This window comes from Phasianus colchicus, chromosome 21 (assembly GCF_987193195.1).
Source record: "Phasianus colchicus chromosome 21, bPhaCol1.hap1.1, whole genome shotgun sequence".
Taxonomy (NCBI): Eukaryota; Metazoa; Chordata; class Aves; order Galliformes; family Phasianidae; genus Phasianus; species Phasianus colchicus.
The window spans coordinates 8,694,055-8,715,375 of record NC_143456.1 but is presented as its reverse complement, the minus strand read 5'-3'; the positions used below and the strand labels follow the sequence as shown (position 1 = coordinate 8,715,375).

Genomic DNA, 21,321 nt, shown 5'->3' with positions numbered 1-21,321 from the left:
CTGTATTTGGTCTTGGGTTTTGCCTGTCTTATGAACCATACATGATTATATGGTATCAGTAACCTCCTTGTATCAGCAATGTGCACAGTTGGGAAGTGCCTACCTGCATTGCCCTTTGGTAGGTTTGCTTTTTAATGTGTTGAAATGAACATTTTGATCTTTCTTATCTAATGCGGAGTTGTCAGCTCTCAATAATTTTGAGAAAAAATCTCTTTTGCTGTCCTGCATGGCAAGCATTTAGAGCATCTTTTCTTCTGACAGAGCTGCAGTAAGTGTTAGGAACCAGGAGAATGTTGCTGCAGAGGCTGACTCCTGTCAGTATCCTGTTCCAGACCAGTTTAGAACTCCCTGCTGCTCAAACCATGTGCTGAGATAGCTTCCTTCGCCTCAGAATGAGTCCTTGTAGAAAAAGGGTGGTAGTTGTGTCCCGGTATCTCCGTTTTCAGTCGTTATACAAGAAACCATCAGGAATGGATGTCTCTTAAATGCCTGCACATGAAGTTCAGAGTAACAGCTATTCAGTTAACATTACTCTATTGTATGATGTATAAATGCTTGACTTTTATATTTTCTGTTGAGGTAAATACTGCTCTTTGTCCCCTGAAACAAATCCTAGACATAATTATACTTGTTTTGATCTTTCAACGTTATGTAAAGTTAATTAATCTTTGTATCAATTTATTTTTTGTAAATGACTGTACGAAACCTATTTATAGAGTGGCAGATCTGCCTACAGCCATCAGTCTGCTTTTAACTTTATTTTCTTCATTTGTTTTAAAAAAAAAAAACAGAAAAACTTAAGTAGCTTCCATGTGGACACACAAAAGCTTTGGTCTGGATAGGAGGAACTGGTGCTGCATGTTTGTGTGAAGTGGTTTGTATGTTCATGCCACTGTGATAAATTCTGTTTGTGGTGCATGTGTGTAGTATGTGCACTGTGCTCTGTTGTTGTGGTAAGTGGCTGCACTTGATCTCCTGGAGGGGAGCACTGGCCTGGCCACTTAGGAGCAGCACTTGACAGCTGATTCTGGGGTGGTAATTAGAGCAGCTTCACAGGGGCTGGGTGTCCAGCAGCAAACAGCAGCTTCTAGAGAACTGATGGATGCTGATAAAACAGTGGGAAGGAAGCCAGCTCAAAATCTAACAGAAAATAGGATTATTATTATTATTTTTAAAGAAAGGGATCTGATGGAAGAAACTGATACTTCTAACCTTCTGGAAAGGAACAGACTGAAATATGTGTAGATAAAAAAAAAAAAAACCAACTCCCCCCCAACCCCTTCAAAATAATGAATTTCAAATATTAAGTTGGTTCATTACTTTGATTGGCCATATAAAGAACATAGATATAATCAATGTAGCAATTCTCTGGCATGGTTGTTTTTTTTTTTTTAATAGTACTTAAATCTCTTCCAAAAATGCATGCTTTTGCTAAGGCAAGGTATCTTTTGCCATAGCTCCTTAATTAAATTGATAAAAACTTAACAGATTGTGCGAGTGCCCTTGAAAAGAACGATGTGTACAGTCCAGTGTAGAACATTTTAGAATCAGCTGCCAGTGGGAATGTATTCACGAGGGTGGACATGAAAAGTAAGGCAAAGAATTTAATTGCTTTACAATAAGCTTGTTTTGATGCACCATCATCATTAAATCTTTGAATGATGTTGATTACGTCAGAGACTTTGGATTAAAAGTTCTGTCTTTTAATGGAGTTCAACTTCTTTAAGAATTGTATTGGTGAAAGAATGGACCTAACTTTGTCTTAACGCAGCGCTGCATGTGATCTGAAGCACACTGGTTTCCCTTTTAGCTATTTCCTTTGTTCAAAAAAGGAGTAGTTTACTTGTATATTGTATGGACGGATGGCTGTACTAAATCTTGCCTAGTGGTCATTTTGGCCCAGCCACATAAGCCACATTTTCTTTATTTTCACACACAGGTAACCAATATGGTTTTCTTTTGGTGTCTTACTTTCTTGCTCCTTGAGGTGGGACTTGTAGTGTACCTCAAACAAAACATTTTCTTCACAATTGATGACTTTCTGAAAATATTTTTCTTGTATTCTGGTGAGACCACAACGACGGTGAGGTGAGAGGAGGATGGAAATTTTATTCTAGACTGATGGATTTGATCAAAATATTTGAGGAAGATGTAAGAGAGAAGTTTGTATCTTTCAGTATTTAACACAAATATTTTAGTGCCATATCAAATAATTTCCTCATTTGTATTTAAAGGATTGGATTTAGTAACATGTGTCTAGGATTGGTACAGGTTTTTCTTATTTAAAAATAAGTGCTTCCATGCTTTTTGCAATTTGTGGTACACTTAAAATGTCTGTGCTGCTTTGTGTTTCACTGCTATACATTCATTTTTGGGAAGTGTCACTTTCTCAGAAATCCTACTCCACTTTTCCTGATTTTGAATGAATTTCAAGTGCTGTGAATGCAAGTAAGAAAATTACTTACAGAGTTGGGTTCTCAAGCTTTCATTTTACAAAGTTGTGATGCAGAAAGCCAGGGAGTTTTAGAGGACTACATAGCGAAAGTCTTTTTCTGCAGTGAAGTTGTGAGGAATAAATAATACCTCCTTGGATTTACCAAAAACAAAGCAAAACAAAGAGAAAAAAAAGCATTAACAAGAAACAGAAAATGAATTTACTCTCAGTGGGGAATCAGTAATCCTGCAAGTAGAGTTCCATCCTGTTGTACATCCTTGAGAAAGAAGATGACAATGCTGCAGTACCAGAGAGCTCAGAGAAGCATTGCAAATATGTGCCAGGGCTGGTAAACAAACTTGCAACGTAAGGCTTAAAATCTTTTCCATTTTATTGCAGATTAGCCAGTGACTAGACTGCCTTGAATGCTTACTGATTTATGGAAAAGATAAATGGGTGCAAGGAGCTTTTTTTTATTTTGTTGACAGAGACATAAAAGCTGGTTTTTAAAAGCAGAATGTGTACAAATTCTGTCTTGAAGGAGTAATTTCATAAAAAAATATTTTTTTCTAAATGTTGGAACAACTTATTTAATGATAGAGCACTGATTGTTGCTCAAAGTCTTTTAAGACAAGATTAGATTACTTGGTAAAAAATAAAAAATTCTTTGAGCTTCTGAGACACTGTGTACTTGGCCTAGAAAGAAAAGATGATCCTTGTAGGTTTGGAAATCTGTTAATCTGAGCAAACCTTCATCGGGGTGTACAGGACAACAGAGTTGCCTTTGTGGTGCCAGCGTGTTAGGAATTTTACTAAAAGATCATAACCTAATCTTGTGCTTTAACTTCCCAGTGTAAAGATTCAGGAAGGACTTCTTCCAGTATACAGTTAAGTAACCATACTGCGTGCTCTGCTTCTGTTCTGCTTTCCTTCCCTCTCCCTCAGAGGTGCCAGTGCCTGACCACAGCTTGCAGAGGTTATGGGAGATCTCAGCCACTGCTGTGTCAGAGCTTGAAGCTGTCTCAGTGGTGGGCTCTTCCACTGCTTTGAGGAAATGGAAACAAACAAACCATCACAAGAAGAATGTGCCAGAATAAGGAAGACAGTCTGACTAATTGGGCATCCACATTAGTGTGGAAAGTGTGTCTGGGAACACACAGTGTGGCAGCTGATGTACACCTGAGGTTATATTTTTAGAAGCAGTAAAAAGTCATGTTGTTGGAAATTAAATGGTACTTCAGAATAGAATAATAAAACCATTCACCTGACCTCATTTTGAAACACTGTGATGAAAAAGGAGCTTTTCTACTGTGAAACAAAACTTCAAAGATGACAGATCTCGACAGAATAATTGCCATGTGTTTGAATTAATAATTTTATGTAAACCAGCGGTAACCATGGAATGACTGCATGGCAAAAGTCAAATTGCTTTTGACTGGAAGCCTGTGACCTGCTGTCTGAGGGTGGCTTAGCGAGTGCTGTTAAATTTACTGATCTGAATAGCTTGCTAAATATACTGTACTTAGAACAATAAATAATTTGTGCTAACTATAATATAACTTGTAACTGGTACGGTTGCGTGGCTCAACCCCATCAAATTCAAGTAGGAATTTGTTGAATGTTGTTGATATAACTTGCCAGATAATGCCTGAAAGTATCAAAACTGGAATAGCGATTAAATCCAAGACTACTTTTTTTTTTTATGGCTATATGTTAGATTATAATTATGCTGATGTGTTTTTTTTACATCTCCACCCCCTCTGAAAACCTTAAATATTGCCCTGTGCATTAGGAACATCAGTACATGACGGCACAAGAAGGAATTTTTATTTTATTATGGAAACTATAAAAGAGAAATGAAGATCATTACTCTAGGAAACCTGCTGCTAATACGTGTAATATTTGTCCTGCGTAAATATGGTAAGGAACTGCCTTGTGAGGGTGCAGAACAAGGCAGACGTAATGTAATTCTTTGTGTAATTTAGAAGATGGGCTGAATGTGGTGCAATTCCAGCAGGCAGGAAGAACACAGTGCTTTGCAGAATGGTACCTTAGAAAAGGATCAGTTTGTCACTGCATCTGGAAAGAAGCTCTTTCCCCTTGTTCCATCCTACCTTTTAAATTCACTTGAATTCATTTTGTTAACACACTTGCTATCAATAATAATTGAACTGTTCTTCAGAAGAAACTTGCAGAGTCTCTGTAAAGGACTACAGGTGATAGGAAATCATTACAACGTGCTGTACAACTGTATACTTCTCCTAATGAAGGCTATTTCTATTATTTTAGTGATTTTGTTGCTATATAAAATTTGTTGTGATCTCCTAACTTGTCATCGTTCCAAAGGGGCCTCGCTGTACATCTCACATCTCACTGTGCTTAAATTGTGTATACGTAGAGCAAAGGGAGGTGGAGGGAGATGCTTCCCTTAATCTCATTTTCTAGAAATTCTGGCCTCATCGTCTGTGAAGAGAGAATAAAAGCTCTAGGGATACCTATGGCAGTCAAACACTATTTGTCTGAGATGTTTTTTAAAATTCTACGGTGAGATTTACATGGGAATTTGCCATTTGTAGGAAAGCACTGTAAAGGCTTTTTAGGAGCAGAAAATTACGGCCTCACTTTGGTTCCACCAATCTTGTCCATTCTTCATGGAAAAATTGTGTGTTTTGTGCAGTGTCTCTGTGTGCAAACACTTTACATAGCTTTTATAAATTGTGAGTCATTGCTAACAAATCTGTGAAGAGGTGACACTTATGTTGTGATGCATAAGCACAGATGTAGTCAAGTGCCAGCTGTACGAGGCATCTGTTATTTTTCTTTCTATCCTTGCTGTGCAACAATCTAATACAAGATGTAAGAGCTGTGCATTATTCTGTATTTATTAATGCTAATGTTTTGAAGTTGTTAATTTTTTGCCCGCTATCTTTAAAGTAGTTGTTGTTATCTCTTCCTTAAGCAGCTATTTAACAAACAGGATACACAGCAAAAATTTGTTCATAATCTGTGGGAGTAATTTGCAAGAATTTTATTTGTGACAGACTTAATGTAATTACCAGACCGCAAAAACCAGCGCTGTCACATTCCTGTCTTAATCTTTCCTCTTTACATAACCATCACGGATACACTGAAATATGACCAGAGCTCTTCTCACCAACGAGATAAGCATGAACCATCGGCGCTGCAGATTATCAGAAGGAAAGCTCTTTGGCCAGAGGTCTCTCTCTTTGTTTCCTGTTTGATAGCGGTAGTTTGTTGTCATAGGCCATCAGCTGGCTTATTTCAGGCACATTTACACTGTGGCTGTACGAACCTTTGATGAAATGAATGTTTATTTTGTATTCCTGAAATAGAGCAAGATGCAATATTTCTGGTTTCATACAATTCTGAGGTTTTGAGAACCTCTGGTTGGTAAGAGATGATTTTGCAAATTTTTTAGGCTCTGTCTGGCAATCCGTAGTGGGTTTGGTGCTTTTCTTTGGCAACTTGGATGCATCTGGTTTTGCAGCTGAAATTCATAACAGAATAATAAAACAAAATAGATGGCAGAAGTGATATCAAAGAAGACAAAATGCACTCATTCTCTAGTTTGGAAGATTTGATTTAATGTGCACCTTAAATAATGAGTTAAAAGGAGTTGAGATTTCAAGCTTTTAAAAACTGTTCCCAGATTATTCTAGATCTTCAGCTGTAAGAACATAGAGAACACTGTAGTTGAGTCTACCTTCTTCTGCTGTGTTGGTGCTGGAAATCCCTGCACTCTGTTTCAAGAAGGTTGGGAATTATGAAGATGTCGGAGGAGCATCAGAAAAAGCTGTGTTACGTGGCAGCTCTGTAATGGCAAGCCAGCTGCAGCTTTTGCAGTGCTGTTGCACATCCTTTATTGCTCAGTTCCTGTGTTCTTACTTCCTTTCTTCCTTCCCTGCTTGTTAGACATTTCAGTAAGTCCTTTTGGTGCACCAACCTGTGGGAGAATTTCCTTTAGAGGGGAAAGGAAAGGACAAAGTGCTATTTGTCTGCTAATTTAATAAGCTAAAATAGGTCAATATAGAATCCATTGCATATCGGAGTCTGGGAAGGGAAAGGACAGAACCCACCAGGCTGACGTCACTGAAGTGGAGGAGGGTGAGCTCTTATTAGAGACTGTGAGCAGTCAGTAATCACGATGCTCTTATTATTCTCTAAGTGCTATGACACATAAATGAATGCTTAGGTCTGTGTCTATAATCCTTATTTTCCTATTAAGAAGAACTGATTTTGCTGCAAGATGGAAGATATGAAGAAGAGTAAAGGAAGTTCATTCAGAAGGCTCACATTTTTGGAGTAGTAAAAAAATAACTTATTTGGGAAAGGAATTAAATTTTGAAGTGTTGGAGGATCCTTTCTATTTGGGTTTGTTGAACAATGAAATTAAAATCTTGGAACTAGTGATCTGACTCTTTTTTTTTGGCTATTGCCATTTGTTTCTCCTCATTCAGTCTCAGGAACTTTCTGAAATCTATCTGACCTTGACTTCATACGTATTTTACAAAATAATTAAAAAAAAAACCTACCAACAACCTGGCACATCATTTTCTGGTCATAGATTGCAGTGTACCAGGGAATGAAAAGACTGTTGAAAGGAGGAGTTGAGTTGGAGCTGAGCAGAATTTTAGAGTACTTTTGGCCCAGTCCACACAACCTACTTCATCATTAGCACTGAATTCAAAGGTTGCTGGTTTTTAGCCAGTGCAGCTTACAAAAAGCATTGATAGAACGTTCTCACAAGCAGCCAGAAGAGAGGTATGATGTAATAAAAATTACTCATTTGAGCGCAAGATTGATTGTTTCCAATAATTTTGAGGGTGCTGTGTGTATTAGATGTGTGCTTTTGAATTATAGTCATGCAATTATGTACATGTCCAGTGGAACAGTTAATGCAGTTATGTTCCACATGAGCTTAAATGGAAATAATAATGGATTTCACTTATGCAAATGTAATTTTAGCTATATGATGTTGTGTAATTCCAGTTTTTGAAATAACAATCCTTGTACCCTTCCATCAAAATAATAATTTTCTTTCAGTAGTCAATGTGCTTGTATGAGGAAAAGTTTGTACACAAACTCTGTCCATGATTTTCTGTCTTTTCTAGCAGCAATGAGCTTCCAACACAACGAAACTAAGCCTGAGTCTTACTGTTTTAAAACTGTTTTTGAAGGGCCTTTGAAGTGCTTAAAAGTAAGAAATAGCACCCCCCTACTTATTAGCCTGAGTGCGTGCCTAGAAAAATGTATATTTTGGGAAGAATTTTCATAGGTGAAATGTCAGACTTATTTTTTCTATTATTTCTTTGACTGTTGTCTTTTTCTGCTTACATTATATATTGGTCTCTGTTGTGTACGTATCGTCTGTAGCATTTTGTTGATTCACAACAGTTAAGGTAAATAGTTGGGGATTGTATTCTTCTTCTCCAGAATATTCTCGAACAACTTGAGTAGATCCAAAGGACAAGCGAGTGTTGTGTCAGGAATTGTGTTAAACTCCATAAAATAAAACAGATAGGGGTAAGGGGAAACACCCTCCTTTACCAATACTTAGAGTCTGTTTGTACAGCTGGCAATTTGTGCTGCTTCATATTCGTTGACCCAGAAGAAGCCAACATTTTAATGTGTTCTTGGAGTGGAAAAAAGGTGTTATGGAAAAGAACTGCCACATCAAAGCCTCTCCTCAGCTTGTAAAATGGTTTCCACCACTACCTTCCTCAGCCCTATCGGAACACTCAGCACTTTCCCCTCTCAAAAGAAAACAAGCCTTTTTATTAAGAAATGGCCCTATGAGTTTTATTTATATTTAAATGATAAAAGTGACATGAAGCAGTTGAAGAGATCTATATAACTCAAACAAAAGTTCATTAGAGATGTAGTGTAAGTTCTGTGTAATGCATCTCTATCAAATGAATAGTCATATGGCTCAGCTGTTGCACAGAATGAAGTATTCCCTTAAGGGAAGTGTTACTCAGTAAGATGTTTTTAAAATGACTTAAATGTAGCCTAAAAACTTCATGTCTGTTAAATGATTTGTATTTTGTGTCGGATCTGATGTTCCAAAGTCTTAGTTTGGGACAAAGGAAACTAAGTGCTTGCTAATTGGTTGCACAGTACAGGTTTTTGACCACTGTGGCTATCGTAACTCAGTTGGTAATTGTGCCTTCCCTAAATGTAGGAAGCTTATACTGATCTCATGTTTGGCAGCGTTATGCTTTTATTGCTAAGTGTATGAAGGCTTGTCTTGAAGTAATATGAAAATCGCTTTACAAAGATTCCTTCTTTCTGTTAAAATCCCACGTTTCTTTATTCATTTTAGCACAAGCCCACCTTACTGCTGTGTGGACCTTTATTCCTTACGAACAGGAGAGATGGTCAAGTCTATACAGTTCAAAACTCCTATTTATGATCTGCATTGCAATAAAAGGTAAGGATGTTTACTATATATCTTTCTATGTTAAAGCATGCAGGATTTCAGTAATGGATGCAATTTCTGGTGTGTGCACTCCTTGGTTTTACTATTTTGACTTTGCTGCAAGTTTATCTTCTGTTTGCCGTTTCTCAAGTAATATTTTGAGTACCACAATATGCTTCTCCAGTGCCTTTCCCTGAAGCACAAAACATTTTGCATATTAAGTCATTTAAGCTTCCCTAAATTGTGATGAGAGTGAACAGGAATCGTTGGAATCCTTTGTCTTCTGCCTATAGATGGAGGAATGAGATCACAGTGTAAATGATGTCTAATTTGGCAGTGTAGGGCTTGTCTCTTTTGTTTGTGTTTCATGGTTCTGCAAGATACGTTAGTACCTTCCTGCACATCCAGAAAAAATCCTAGCGTACGCTGTGCCCTACGGAGAACAATTCCTGAGTAAAGTAACAAAGCATCTCTTAGTTGGACTTGTCAGCTGACTTCTGACTTGGAAGATTGAATGTCAGGTTGTAAATACCTCCATTCTGTGCAGTCATGGATTCAGATTTTTCTGAACTTTGGACACAGAAAACTGAATACTGTTGTAGTTTACTGTATATTTTTAAAGGAGACCAGAAAACCCAGATCCATCTTTTGCGTGATGCTATTGATGATAATCCTTTAGTACTCCTGGTAGAACTTCTTGACCCAAGTCCATGATGTGTGCTGCTTTGATGCTTCTTCCTGCCCAGTTTAAACGCTAATGTTTTAAATTAGGTCAAGTAAAAGCAAATAGAAGAAAAATAGTACTGCTGAGCAAACACCTTTAATACCACAGCCAATTATATATGAGATTTTGGTGGTGTAAGTGTCTTTAAAGAAGTAAAAGGATTGTAATGCTTGTTATCCTCATTCAATGTACATACCATAAGGTGTGGGTAGGGTCACTATATGGAGAAATAGATCAACTTCAGTGATTGAGTTGCTGAGTTACATGCCAGGAATTGGTCCCTGCTCCTTTAAAGGCCTGTCAGAAGGAGTTCAGTACTTATCTGTGCAACTATCCCTTGAAAAATTTAAAGTTCCCTTGTGTACAGTGTGATGATAGTAAATCTTTCCAGCCTGGCCTCCTAGCAGAAGAAAAATCCAATTGTAAAAACAGTCAAAAGGCAAATCATCATTCAAAGTCTCTCCTAACTAAAAGGTCTAATGTTTCTTTTCCTAAGTGGTAAAAATGGAAAAGTTACTTCAAAGCTGTGTGGCTGTATTCAGGGTAGCTGCTTTTCTGGAACGTATCAGATTCTGTTATTATCCACAGAAAGCTCACAATTTCAGATTGAAAATGCATTAAATGTGGCCAAGTGCAGTGTTAATGGTGCGTTAACCATACAATAGACTAATGGAGTCCAAAGTTTTGAGTTTAAAATAAAACTTGAGTTGCAGAAGAAGGGAGAACTGTTTATTATTTATGTATTTGTACTCTAGAATCATCCATCAGGTAGGTTTCATTTATAAGGAATGACAGTACTCCTTCAAAGAGCAGAAAACAAAAATCTAACAAGATTGGGAAATATTACAATCAAATATACATAGTTTTTTATGTATACATTACAGTTGCACATGCATTGAAAGTCTTTCCATTATTCATTGAGTAACTTTTTTCTCAGCCTCGTGGAAGGAGTGAGAGTTGATAGGTTTCTGTTGTTTTCCTCTCCTTTGTTTTAGGTGATGAAAAACGCTTTGTTTAGTGAAAAACTTTGTTTTTTTTTGAAGCAAATATTAAGTCATATATGCAGAGATTATAGCACAAAATCTGAGTTTTATAACTTGGAAAGGGATGGAGAAGCATCCTTTTGACAATAGAAGACAGAAGCAAATAAAAAATCTTAAGTCAATTACATTTAGGATATCTCAGTTCCTCTCACTGAGTTGTTATTTACCAAAGGAAATGTACTGAGAGGTTACTACACTTTGAAGATGTTGCACTTTCCAAATTTACATCCTTGGCCCTTGTTCATTAAGGCAGTATGGTGTTTCATACATAGCTGTCATGGTTTTTTCTCCAGGTGACGAACCGATATTTTACATTATAAAGATGTACATGTACAAGTGAACACATACACTTGCACTTGTAATTTTTCTAATTGGCACAAATTTCTCACAGGTTTGTGCAATGATGGTTTTGCCATGAAAAGAAATCCTGCTTTTAATAAAGAACAACACGGTGGTTTAATAAATTTGCAATGAGATGGGCAATGGGATTCTTTCAAATATAGCTTGTGTTCTACCAATTGTTGATTTGTTATTTGAGTCATTGAAAGTAATTCAGGATCCCTGCAATTCCATTCTTTCTTTCTAATGGAGCTTTTACTGCAGAAGGTAATCATAAATACGCTGTGTTGTTCTGTATCAGATCTGTGTACTTCCTGAAATGAAGGTTATGTGGTTGGGATGAGAGAGAATCCTCAATAACTGCCATGTATTGGTAACCTGGCACTTTATCACAGTAGAATTTATATTGATGCTTTTGAAATAATTACATTTAGATATTGAATCTTTAAACCAATGCATTTAATGTTTAAAGTACACGTTCCATTTCTTTGTTTTCAGGATACTCGTCGTAGTCCTGCAAGAGAAAATCGCTGCCTTTGACAGCTGCACTTTCACGAAAAAATTCTTTGTGACAAGTAGGTATCATGCTGGGTTCAGTCATTTTGCTCTAGGGGTGGCACGAGATAAATCAGATGTTTAAAAATTTCTACTTCTAAATCCTGAAAGCATCTGCAGGTCTCCATGGCCACAGCCAAGGTTTCAGGGAATCTGCTGCTTCAGAAAACCTACAGGTGTTACTCTGTGAATCTGTGGCTCTTTTGCATGTTGTTTTGCATTTATTGTTGCCATGGTTAATTTCTCACAGTTCTGGCAAGCACCTGCATTGCTGTCACTGAGTGGCTGAAGTATTCTTTTGCACAAATACGTGCAAAGAGTTCAGGTTTTGAATTTAGGATTGTGTGTGAAAGCAACACTTTGGAAACAAATTGGTAACAATTTGTACACTTGTTATTTTCTGCTGTTCCTTAGGCTTAGGTGTATTTGATTTTTGTTTATCCTTACTTCAGCAGGGCCCAGAGCTTAAGTTGGTCAGTAATGTATTGTAGTAGTAAAACCACAGGTAGGTATTTGCCTGCAGATGCTTTTACATATATCCTGAACCTGAAGGAACTGTTTGTTCAGACTCCTGTATCCGGCTGTAGCTTATTGCTTGCCTTGCAGTAGCAGGCAATTGATTGTAACAGGGAAGGCTCTCCAACAGCTATTCCTCTGCAGTAAGTGTCCCTTTGCTGCCTCAACATCTGTAACCAAGTAATCAACGTGTTAGTAGAGAGAGGTGATATGTTTTCTGCTGCTTTTGCTCTGACCTGTTGCTGATGTAGGTAAGATTAGGATGTAATTTACCTGCTAACAGCCTATGTGTCTTTGTAATACTGAACACCAAGGAGATATTCACTGCAGAAAAAATAAAATTTAATCTATGCAGATAGTGCTAGCGTCTATCAATTAGAATTGCCACTTAAAATGTGTAGATTATTAAAAGATGATAATTTAGTTTGGAAGAATTGGTGTTTCACTTAAAAAGGAAATTTGAAATTTCCTGGGTGTATTTTCAGTTACAAATAGAAAGGTTCTCAATTATCTTTCTGTGTTATCTGTGCGTATCAAGAAAAACCCAGTTACAAGAAGCTCTTCCTGTAATAGTTTGGAGCACCATTATGCAGTAATATTAAAGTTGCCAATAGGTGTCAGTTTCTTCCTATATGTGGATGTAAGATGCATAAAAATCTGCTTGGAGAGCCAGATGGGAAGGGACTTGTGGTGTCCTCCTGTTCCTTGCTCCTCTTTTTTATTCCACCAAAGAGAGGCAGAGTACGAGCCTTGCTTTATTGTAGGTAACAAACAAACCAAAAAACCATATCTAGATTAAATGTATATTTTAACAATTCTTATGCTTTTCTAATTGAAGTAGCTGGTAAAAAACAATCAAGCTAAAAATAACATTTCAGTGTGTTTTCAGAAATGAATTTGTTTAACTGTATTTTGAGGAACAGAGATATCTTATTCCTCACTGTAACTTTTGAATTTCCATTTCCACGCCTTTCTGTGAAACAACAGTGGTATTAAAGAAGATAAAATAAAGTTTTTGCAGCTCCGATATGAAAATTCCAGCTCTGAGATGTCACAGCTCACACTGTATTTCTCCAGTTGTGCTGTTTGTAACACGAGAAACCCAGGATATTCCCAACCTTTCTCCCTGCTGTGGGGCTTCATGTGCACCCCACATCCTGCCCTGTGCGTGTGGGGATGCAGCATTTCCTGTGTCCACTGCTGCACACCTATGCCCAGGTAGCACTGAGCCATGTGTGCTGTTTCCTGGTGCCTCTCTGGAGCCAGAGAGGTGCCAGCATGTTTCCAAGTGTTTGGAAACTTCGTTGGTGCTCTTAATAGCTTGCGCCATCAAGCAGGTGCTGTGCTTTGGCACATTAAAGGCTGCAGTAAAGCTTTTGTCTGAGTTTTCAGATTATGGATGTGCTGAAATCTCCTTGACCTGGAAATACATCTTTAGAGGCTTAAGTTACTCTGATGTGTTTGAAATTTGGTACGAATGCTCTACCTGGTTAGCTGCTTCGGTTTCTGACAGTCAACCAAGTAGCCAGCAGCTGGACTCCTGTGTCATTGTGGGGTTTTTTTGTTTGTTTGTTGGTGTTTGTTTTTTTTTATATAGGAAAAGGGCAGTGTCAGTTTAAACTGGACAAGGAGAAATCTCCATAAAGGCAGCTTTGCAAAGGGTCTTGTAGGCCTCCTTGTCTCTGTGCCTGGAGCATCCCTGCAGTAGGGTTGGCTGCTTCCCCTGGGGCCATCCCAGTGTGCTGCAGCCCAGGCAGTACGACAGCAGCACTGCCCAGAGGATTCATCTTCATGGAGAAGATGCTCAGCTGTGTTAGCTGACAGCTTTTGGTCAGAAGTGATGGCTTAGAAGGTCAAAAATATAAAAATGGGATCAGTAGGCCTTTGAAGATGTTTCCTTTACTGTCTAAACTACTGTGTGGAAAAAGAAAATGTTTTTAAAAGAGGACTTAGTGATGATGGGCAAATCACATCTTCCATTTGTATCAGCTGAGTAGCGTGGGAGCCCTGGAACCTCATGCAGACAGCTAGAATGCAAACGTAATTAAGCAGAAGCTCTTGCCCATTTTGTTGACTATTTACACATAGAAATTAAATGCAGAATGTACAATTAAAAACAGTTTCAGGAATTCTGAAGTTTGATGTTCCTCAGCAATGCTAATGCAGCTGTGTTGCACATGAGTAGTATTTATCTTTCTGTTTTTGTTTTTGTGGTTAAATGTGTAGCTTAATATATTGTTGTAATAAATATACCATAAAATATTCAGGATGTAGAACATGGTCAAGTTTGTGCTGCCGTTGGAATGTTTAACTCTTGTGTTTCCTGATTTTTCAGATCCAACTGAGCAAATCTGATATAATTATCTTTTTTATGTGTGCTTGTGATTAGATGGAAAAGTACTGATTTGCCAGAATGGCAGTCAGCCAGCAGAGCCTTGTAAGAAGTATCAGTGTACAGGTGCAACAATCTCGGTGTTTTGAGTTACAGTTGCTGAAGCTTGATTGGAAAACCTTCTTCTCTTCTATGATTACCAACTTCTGTTGGTAATCATAGAAAAAGACCAGGATGTCCTCTGATCTACCCAACGAGATCATCTTCTTTTAACTTGCCAAGGAACGAAAGGCGTAGCTTCATTCTGCAGAAGGCTCGTGGCAGTGCTTTCCTGTGGCACTATATGCTGTTGTGCTTGGATCCAGCTCAGTTTCATTAAGAAGAGATTTGCATGGGGGGGTGCATAAAGCCAAATAGCAATTTTGTAACCTGCACATGTTTTAAGTGCTCATGTGGCCAAACATCAAAAAGTCATTTGATGCCAATAATAAAAATACATTTCCTTTTGGTAGTTGTGAATGTCGAGGTGTGGAAAACAGATTTTTAGGTGGTTAGGAGTTCACATAAGATTTCCTTTGGAGTCTTTTTCTGAGTACTCTGGGATTGAACAGTTAGAAACAAAAGTGATGTACAAGCTCTTCTTCCTACTTTGCTCTAAAGGACAGATGCAGAAAAGCTGAGTTTCATTGATTTCTATTACATCAGTGCTCCCACAACCCTCTTCCAAAAATGCTTACTTAGTGGAACATTGATGATTATGAATATGGCCTGATGGATACTTTCTTCTCTATAACGAATATCCTGCCCACCCCCTGGGCCTTAAGTAAGGATTATCACAGATAACATCATGCATGTGGCATCATCTTTGTGTCCGATAACGAGTGCCTGCTCAGTTTCTCTGGCCCTTCCACTCCTGCTATTGATATATTCTCCATCCATTATTCTCCAGGGATGAAGACAGTTATTGCAGCCATTAGCAGGCACCACATTTCTATTGATGCTGTACAGCTAGAGCCTTAAGAGCTAATTTTCTAGATTTTAGTCAGAGTACTTTGTTGTATATAAAGTCTCAAAAGACTTGCCTAGCCACAAGCAAAACTTATTTGGTATATATTAAATACACCCTACCCACATGTCTCAAAATAAGGAAAGAAGTGTTTGATACTCCATTCTGCAATTTGGATGTGGTATTCCTACTTTCATTGATGTTCACTTGCAAGAAATAATACATTGCTTTCAGTTTGTCACAGGTCTGATCTGGAAATCATCTTGGCTTTTTTTCTGAACATTTTTGTTAGCTTTGCTAGAATTCCTTTTCCCTGATAGGCACACAGGGAGCAGTTTGCTCTCTGCGCTTTGAAGTAAAAACAGTGGAGGTCTCATGAGAAGGTTTAATGCCTGAGGAGTTACAAACAGAACTTCTTGAGGAATGTACAATTCCCTTCTCGACTGTGCTCAGTAAGTGGCATTTATCCTGGACATCCCACATGGTATAATAATTGATAGGATTCCTGGGTCTGGGGAGGGAGGATCTTCAGTGCAAATCGAAAGTCCTGAAGCAGGTGGGAAGAAAGCTCCTGTTTCACTGTGTTTTTTGATCACTGAAGAGAATCAAACGTTCCTTTGAATTATATCTTAGCAATTTATATATACATATACGTATACACATGTGCAGGCATATGTGTTTATATCTAACGCATTGCGTTAGATGTTATGAACATTAAGTGGATCTGAGTATTGCACTGCAAAGGCCCATGATAGCAGCATATGGCTGTACTTTTGTGGCTGTACTTTTTTGTTTCACTCATGGGTGGCTCTTTTTCTTTGGAGTTTTCGTAACAATGAGGCCACTATCATCATCATAAAAAAAAAAAAAAAGCCTTCGATGGCAAGCATGATTTCACAGTAGGGTGCATCCTGCTGGTTTGCTCTTTTGCTCAGTTTTTATGGGTGATACTTAAACAGAAGGAAGTACAAAAACAATAGCCGAGTTTTGGAAAGTATGTGACAGTGTGAGAGCACTAACATTTACATAGGGCCTTTCATCTAGATGGAACCCGAAGGATTTTATAAACAATATTACTTTATACAGTTTATAAACAAATAGATTTGGTTTGCTTGGTGAAGCTGAAAAAAAAAAAAACCCACAAACAAATACAAAATATTAGATAAAACAGCTTATATGATTTGTTTTCCTTGGAATAAACAATTCCCTTCAACAAGGGTATCACTCTACCCATTATTTATTTTTAATACCCTTTCTATGCTCGTTGTTATGGATCTGTTTTCTGACTGCTTTGGATTGCAATACTTAAAGTAATTTTGTAATTTCATTACTCCAGACTGCTGTGTATTTCATAAAACCTAGAAAAAAATATTAATTGGTTACAAGCTACAGCCAGCAGCTGAAAATCAGCATTCCTTCCAGATATGAGGTGTGGAACATGTATTGAAGAGAAAAGGCATGATAATAATACGAATCATTCTTGTAGCTGATACAAAAAAGAATGAGTTTCAATGCATGGAACATCAGTGAGAGCCCAGGAAAGGAAGGTCACCTCTGGGCACCTCTGATTTGACTTTTCATTCACTTTGCTTTATTCATTTGCATGTTAATTTGCAACAGTTTGAAGCAAGGTGTTTTACAACATGCTGTAATGCAATCTGAGAAGGAAATACAGCAGTACCCTGTGGAAGACACCGTGGTCATCTATGGGTATGTGGCTTAGGTAAAAGAAAAACAAGTTCTGACTTAGTTCAGTCATGCTCTGACTTAGTGTCAGATTTTTCTAGAGAGAAGCATTGCCTTCTGGTGCACATTTAAACCTGGACACTTTGCAGCAATCAGAGCTGCCTTCACTCTTCATTTAGAACCATTCAGGTGATGCAGGATGTTGCAGCAGAGGGACCAGGGAGGAACACTACAGCCTGAACTGTGGCAGTAGTCCACCTGCATGGGTATCTTTTCCAGCAGGCAGTGTTGGTTGTGTTATATTTGGTTCGTGTGCAGCATCTCTTAGAGTGGAGCACATCTGTGCTTCAGGATGCACAGTGCCCGTGAAGGTGCTGCTGGATCTCATGGTGCTATTCCTAAGAGTCTCCTGGAGAATGGAGCTGCTGGAGGCACATGATTGCCTGGGGGATTCCAAGGAATGCTTGCTTGGATGTGAAGTTCAAACTGCCAAGTTTTTATGGCCATCAAAAATCCTCACAGCATTCAGTCCTCAACTTTGCATCTCCTACTGGGATTTTATTTCTACATCTTTTTTTAAGCTTTTTTTTTTTTTTTTTTTTTCCGCATGAAAAACCTGTGCAGCTTGATGGAGAGCTGCCTTTAATAGAGGCATGTTTGTGATTTATTGCCTTAATCTCTGTTATGGCTGACGTGACTGTATAATGGCCCTGTTTCTCCTAGCAGTGTTTCCCAACTTGCTATTTGTTTAAAAGCAAGAGGGGGAGAGGAATGTGTTGCTTTTTTCTTCTTGGCTGCTGTCTCTGTATTCACACGGACATTATTGAAGCTAGGAGATGAGTCTCATGAAAATAATTTAAGAAACAGACTGGAGGTTTAATTTCTGTAGGAGCAAAGAGCAGTGGAAAGATCCAGATTGAGAGGATTGGGTATTTATGTGAATTTTCAGCCTAAGAAAATGAGGTGATTGTGTTTATGGTGGGCAGAGTGGCAGATTGTCATGAAAGTAATTGAAAAATAATGGAAAATCAACATGCCTTCTTTTTGGTCACTCTTTAAGCAAACATTTGTATAGCTCTTTGGAGGACCTGAAGTAACTTCTAGGATTCCTATGTAATCAGTAAAAACAAATATATAAATGCAGCGCAACAAGAAGAAACCTTGGAATCTCTGATTCCAATTAATAACAAACTCCGCATTTCTCATACTAAAATTTTATGCTGGTTAAAAAAAAAGATGCTAAACAACAGAAATTGAGGTGTTGAAGAATCAACCTATGGTACCACGTTGAAGTAGGTCAGACCTGGAAGACACGGCCCAGAACCGGAGGCTGTGGGGCACTGCGCCACATCCCCCCTGCGTGGGGATGCAGAGTGCTGGAGCTGCTGTGCTCAGGGGTTTGCCGAGGCCACAGAAGGTCTTTGCTTGGATTCATTTGGACTTTCAGAGCAGTATTTTTCTAGTTTTGCCATCTCACAGCTTTAAGTAGTGTATTTCTTGCGTGTGTTCTTTCAAAGCACAGAGAGAGAGGACAATTGGGTACCTAAAAGCATTTTAAAACGTCTCCAGTAGTTTTTTCCTATGTTTTCGTGGGTGATCGTCCCCGTAAGGCTCGCTGTAAGGTCTCGTGTTTTTTAGTACTTGCTTGATTTGCTGTACTTTTGGAAGGACTTTCCCATCGTGATCTTTTCTTGGATGACCTCTCCATACTGTCATTAAAACTTGGAAACTTTGGTCTTCTTGACAGTTAGTTCTGCATTCTCATTATGTTCATTCTTATTGTAAACATGCTAAAATTGCTGCTGTTGTTGCTTAGAATGGATTTTTTCTCAGTTGTTTTGAAGTTTAGTAGAAATAGAAGTTAATCTTTAAGAGAGCTGGGCTAGCAGGGATTGGGCAGCCGAGCCGGGTAGGTCACGCTGTGTCTGTCTTTTCATTTGCCTGGTAGATGATGTTCTGCTGACTCCAGCTGTTTTTTTGGAAAGCAGAAAAACAATTTGCTTTTCCTTCCCATAAAGTATAACCCTTTGTTTATCCTTGTACTGCTGCATGTTTCCAAAATGCATAGATTTGCAAAGAAAAGAAAAGGAGGAAATAGCTCTTTTTTTTTTTACTCTGTTTTTTGTATCAGAGAGAAGAGTTTAGTACCGAGTTGAATTGTTGACCTCTATGGAGGATATTATTAGAATTGGCTGATCTGTGTGTGGAGCTGTATCTAATTGACCAAATCCAGTTCGTGGAACAACCCACCTACAATAGGTTTGGTGAAAACAGTCCATTCTTTAAGATAACTGCTTTTTGTATTTGATTAATTTTTAATTTGAAGAAGAATGCTGTTTTGTAGTTCTTCAATTACTTCAGTTCACTGCAATAATTGAGACCAGCTCCCTGTCCCAATATGGAAGTTTCTTCTTGTTGCACTGCTTGTGTTTTTCCATCGAGGCATCTGTTTAGTTTTGTTTTCTGCTGCATGAACACTGCGAGGTGCTTGCAGAGCTTGGGAAATGCAAGAGATCGATGATAAAGTCGCTGTAGAGATTTCAATCATGAGAGTTTTCATCTGACAGCTTTTGATGATCTATTTTATATTTAAGAAAGGAGCAAAATAAATACAATTTGAGGAATCTGAATGTCTTTACTGACCCAGACAAGCACTGCTGAAGCAGAAGTCGGCATTAAAACCTTACTGGTCGTGATCTATAATGTCATCGGAAGAACACGTTTGTATTTACAACCCAGGGTTGTATTTACAACCTTTTTTTTTTCTTTCTTTGTTCCTTAAGAGTCTCTGGCTACCCACATTTTATGCACTTCTGGAATGCAATAACAATTGTGGCATCATCTCTTCAGAGTTCATTTTCCTTCCTGAGATCAAGGCAGTGATAAGACCTTACAAAATACTCGCTCGGTTTTGCTTTCCTGGCCTGAGATTGATGTAATTCGATGAATTGCTGCTTTTCCCTTCTCCTGCTTTATGACCTTTGAAATAGCTTGCTGTGATCTTCCGAATTTTGCAATACCTTCAGCACTCTGCTTTAAAAAGTGGAGATAAGGAGCTGTTTGTCTTTGCAATAGCGGTAGAGAAGCTGTTTCTACATGTGCGCAGTGAAATGCCACCACATGTCTTTCAGTTCTGTCAAATTCCTTTTTCAAACGATACGTGCACACCTTGGGTAACACCACCCCAGCACACCTTTCTCATTGTTCTGCAAGCCTGCAAAGTGATGCCGCAGTTATGTCTAGCAGATGGCACTGTGCTTGTGGCTGGAGACCTTTGTTTACCAGCTGAAGTTGGAACATCCGAGCTCAAATCCCACTATCAGGACCCTAATCAGTAAACAGGTCTGTGGTTTCATCTCTGCAACTGTGGTTTGTGAACTTTCAGCCTCCCACCTTGGCACAGCAGCCCCTGAAGTCAGCTTTTAATTCATGTTTAGCTGTTATCTAATTGTTTTTAGTGGTTTTAAATTTTCTATTTTAATTTTAGTAGTTAATAGCATGATATTCCCAGTTGTTGTGCATTTTATTTTCATTTTATGCATATGTATATATCTATTTCTAATGAAAACACAGCTAATAAAAAGCAGATGAACGATGGAAACTTTGCCACTGATTTTAAAGGAAAGACAAATCCATTGTGTAAGGTTAAGCACATGCAGAAATCTTTTGGGAGGTTTGTATGTAGAAATATTAAAACAAAACCAAGTACAGTGCTTTGTTTTGCACCACAAAAATCTAGAGGAGCTAGGAAGTTAACAGAAAGTGTTGAGCAATTGAGACATGTCAATGAAGCAAAATGAATTAGGATATGAAGATACAGAATGGATAGAGACAATCTTTTAAGTATCCCCCTCGCCGCACTGTATCAAAATGACATTAAAAAATGCAAGCATAAGGAGAAACTGGTATTTACACATAATTAACTATTCAAAATAGTTCATCTAACCACAGTTTTATCTTTCAGAACAAAAATGCAAGCATTTACTAAGTGATATTAGGAATTGAAAGGTTTCTGTTTAGACTTTTCGTTTTCTTGGCAATAAGTAAAATTCTTTGTAACAAGTCAGTAAGAAATTTCTTAATGCTGCCTATTAAAACTTTTCAGGCTGCTATCCCTGTCCAGGGCCAAACATGAATCCTATTGCCCTTGGAAGCCGTTGGCTTGCTTATGCAGAAAATAAGGTAAGGAAGGACTTACTTTCAAAAAATACTTTCCTTTTTTCCTATTCCATAAACAAAAGCTAGAC

At 38.1% G+C, this 21,321-nt stretch overlaps 1 protein-coding gene across 17 annotated transcripts in view; it reads left to right on the top strand.

The window, feature by feature from the left end:
* BCAS3 (BCAS3 microtubule associated cell migration factor) overlaps positions 1-21,321 on the top strand; it is a 304,411-nt gene that overhangs the window by 31,851 nt on the left and 251,239 nt on the right. For all 17 annotated transcript variants that reach the window (XM_090122759.1, XM_090122758.1, XM_090122765.1 and 14 more), the window contains exons 8-10: positions 8,778-8,885; positions 11,478-11,554; positions 21,180-21,256. In XM_090122759.1, the coding sequence (XP_089978885.1) occupies positions 8,778-8,885; positions 11,478-11,554; positions 21,180-21,256 (262 nt within the window). The remainder of the gene's footprint in view (positions 1-8,777; positions 8,886-11,477; positions 11,555-21,179; positions 21,257-21,321) is intronic.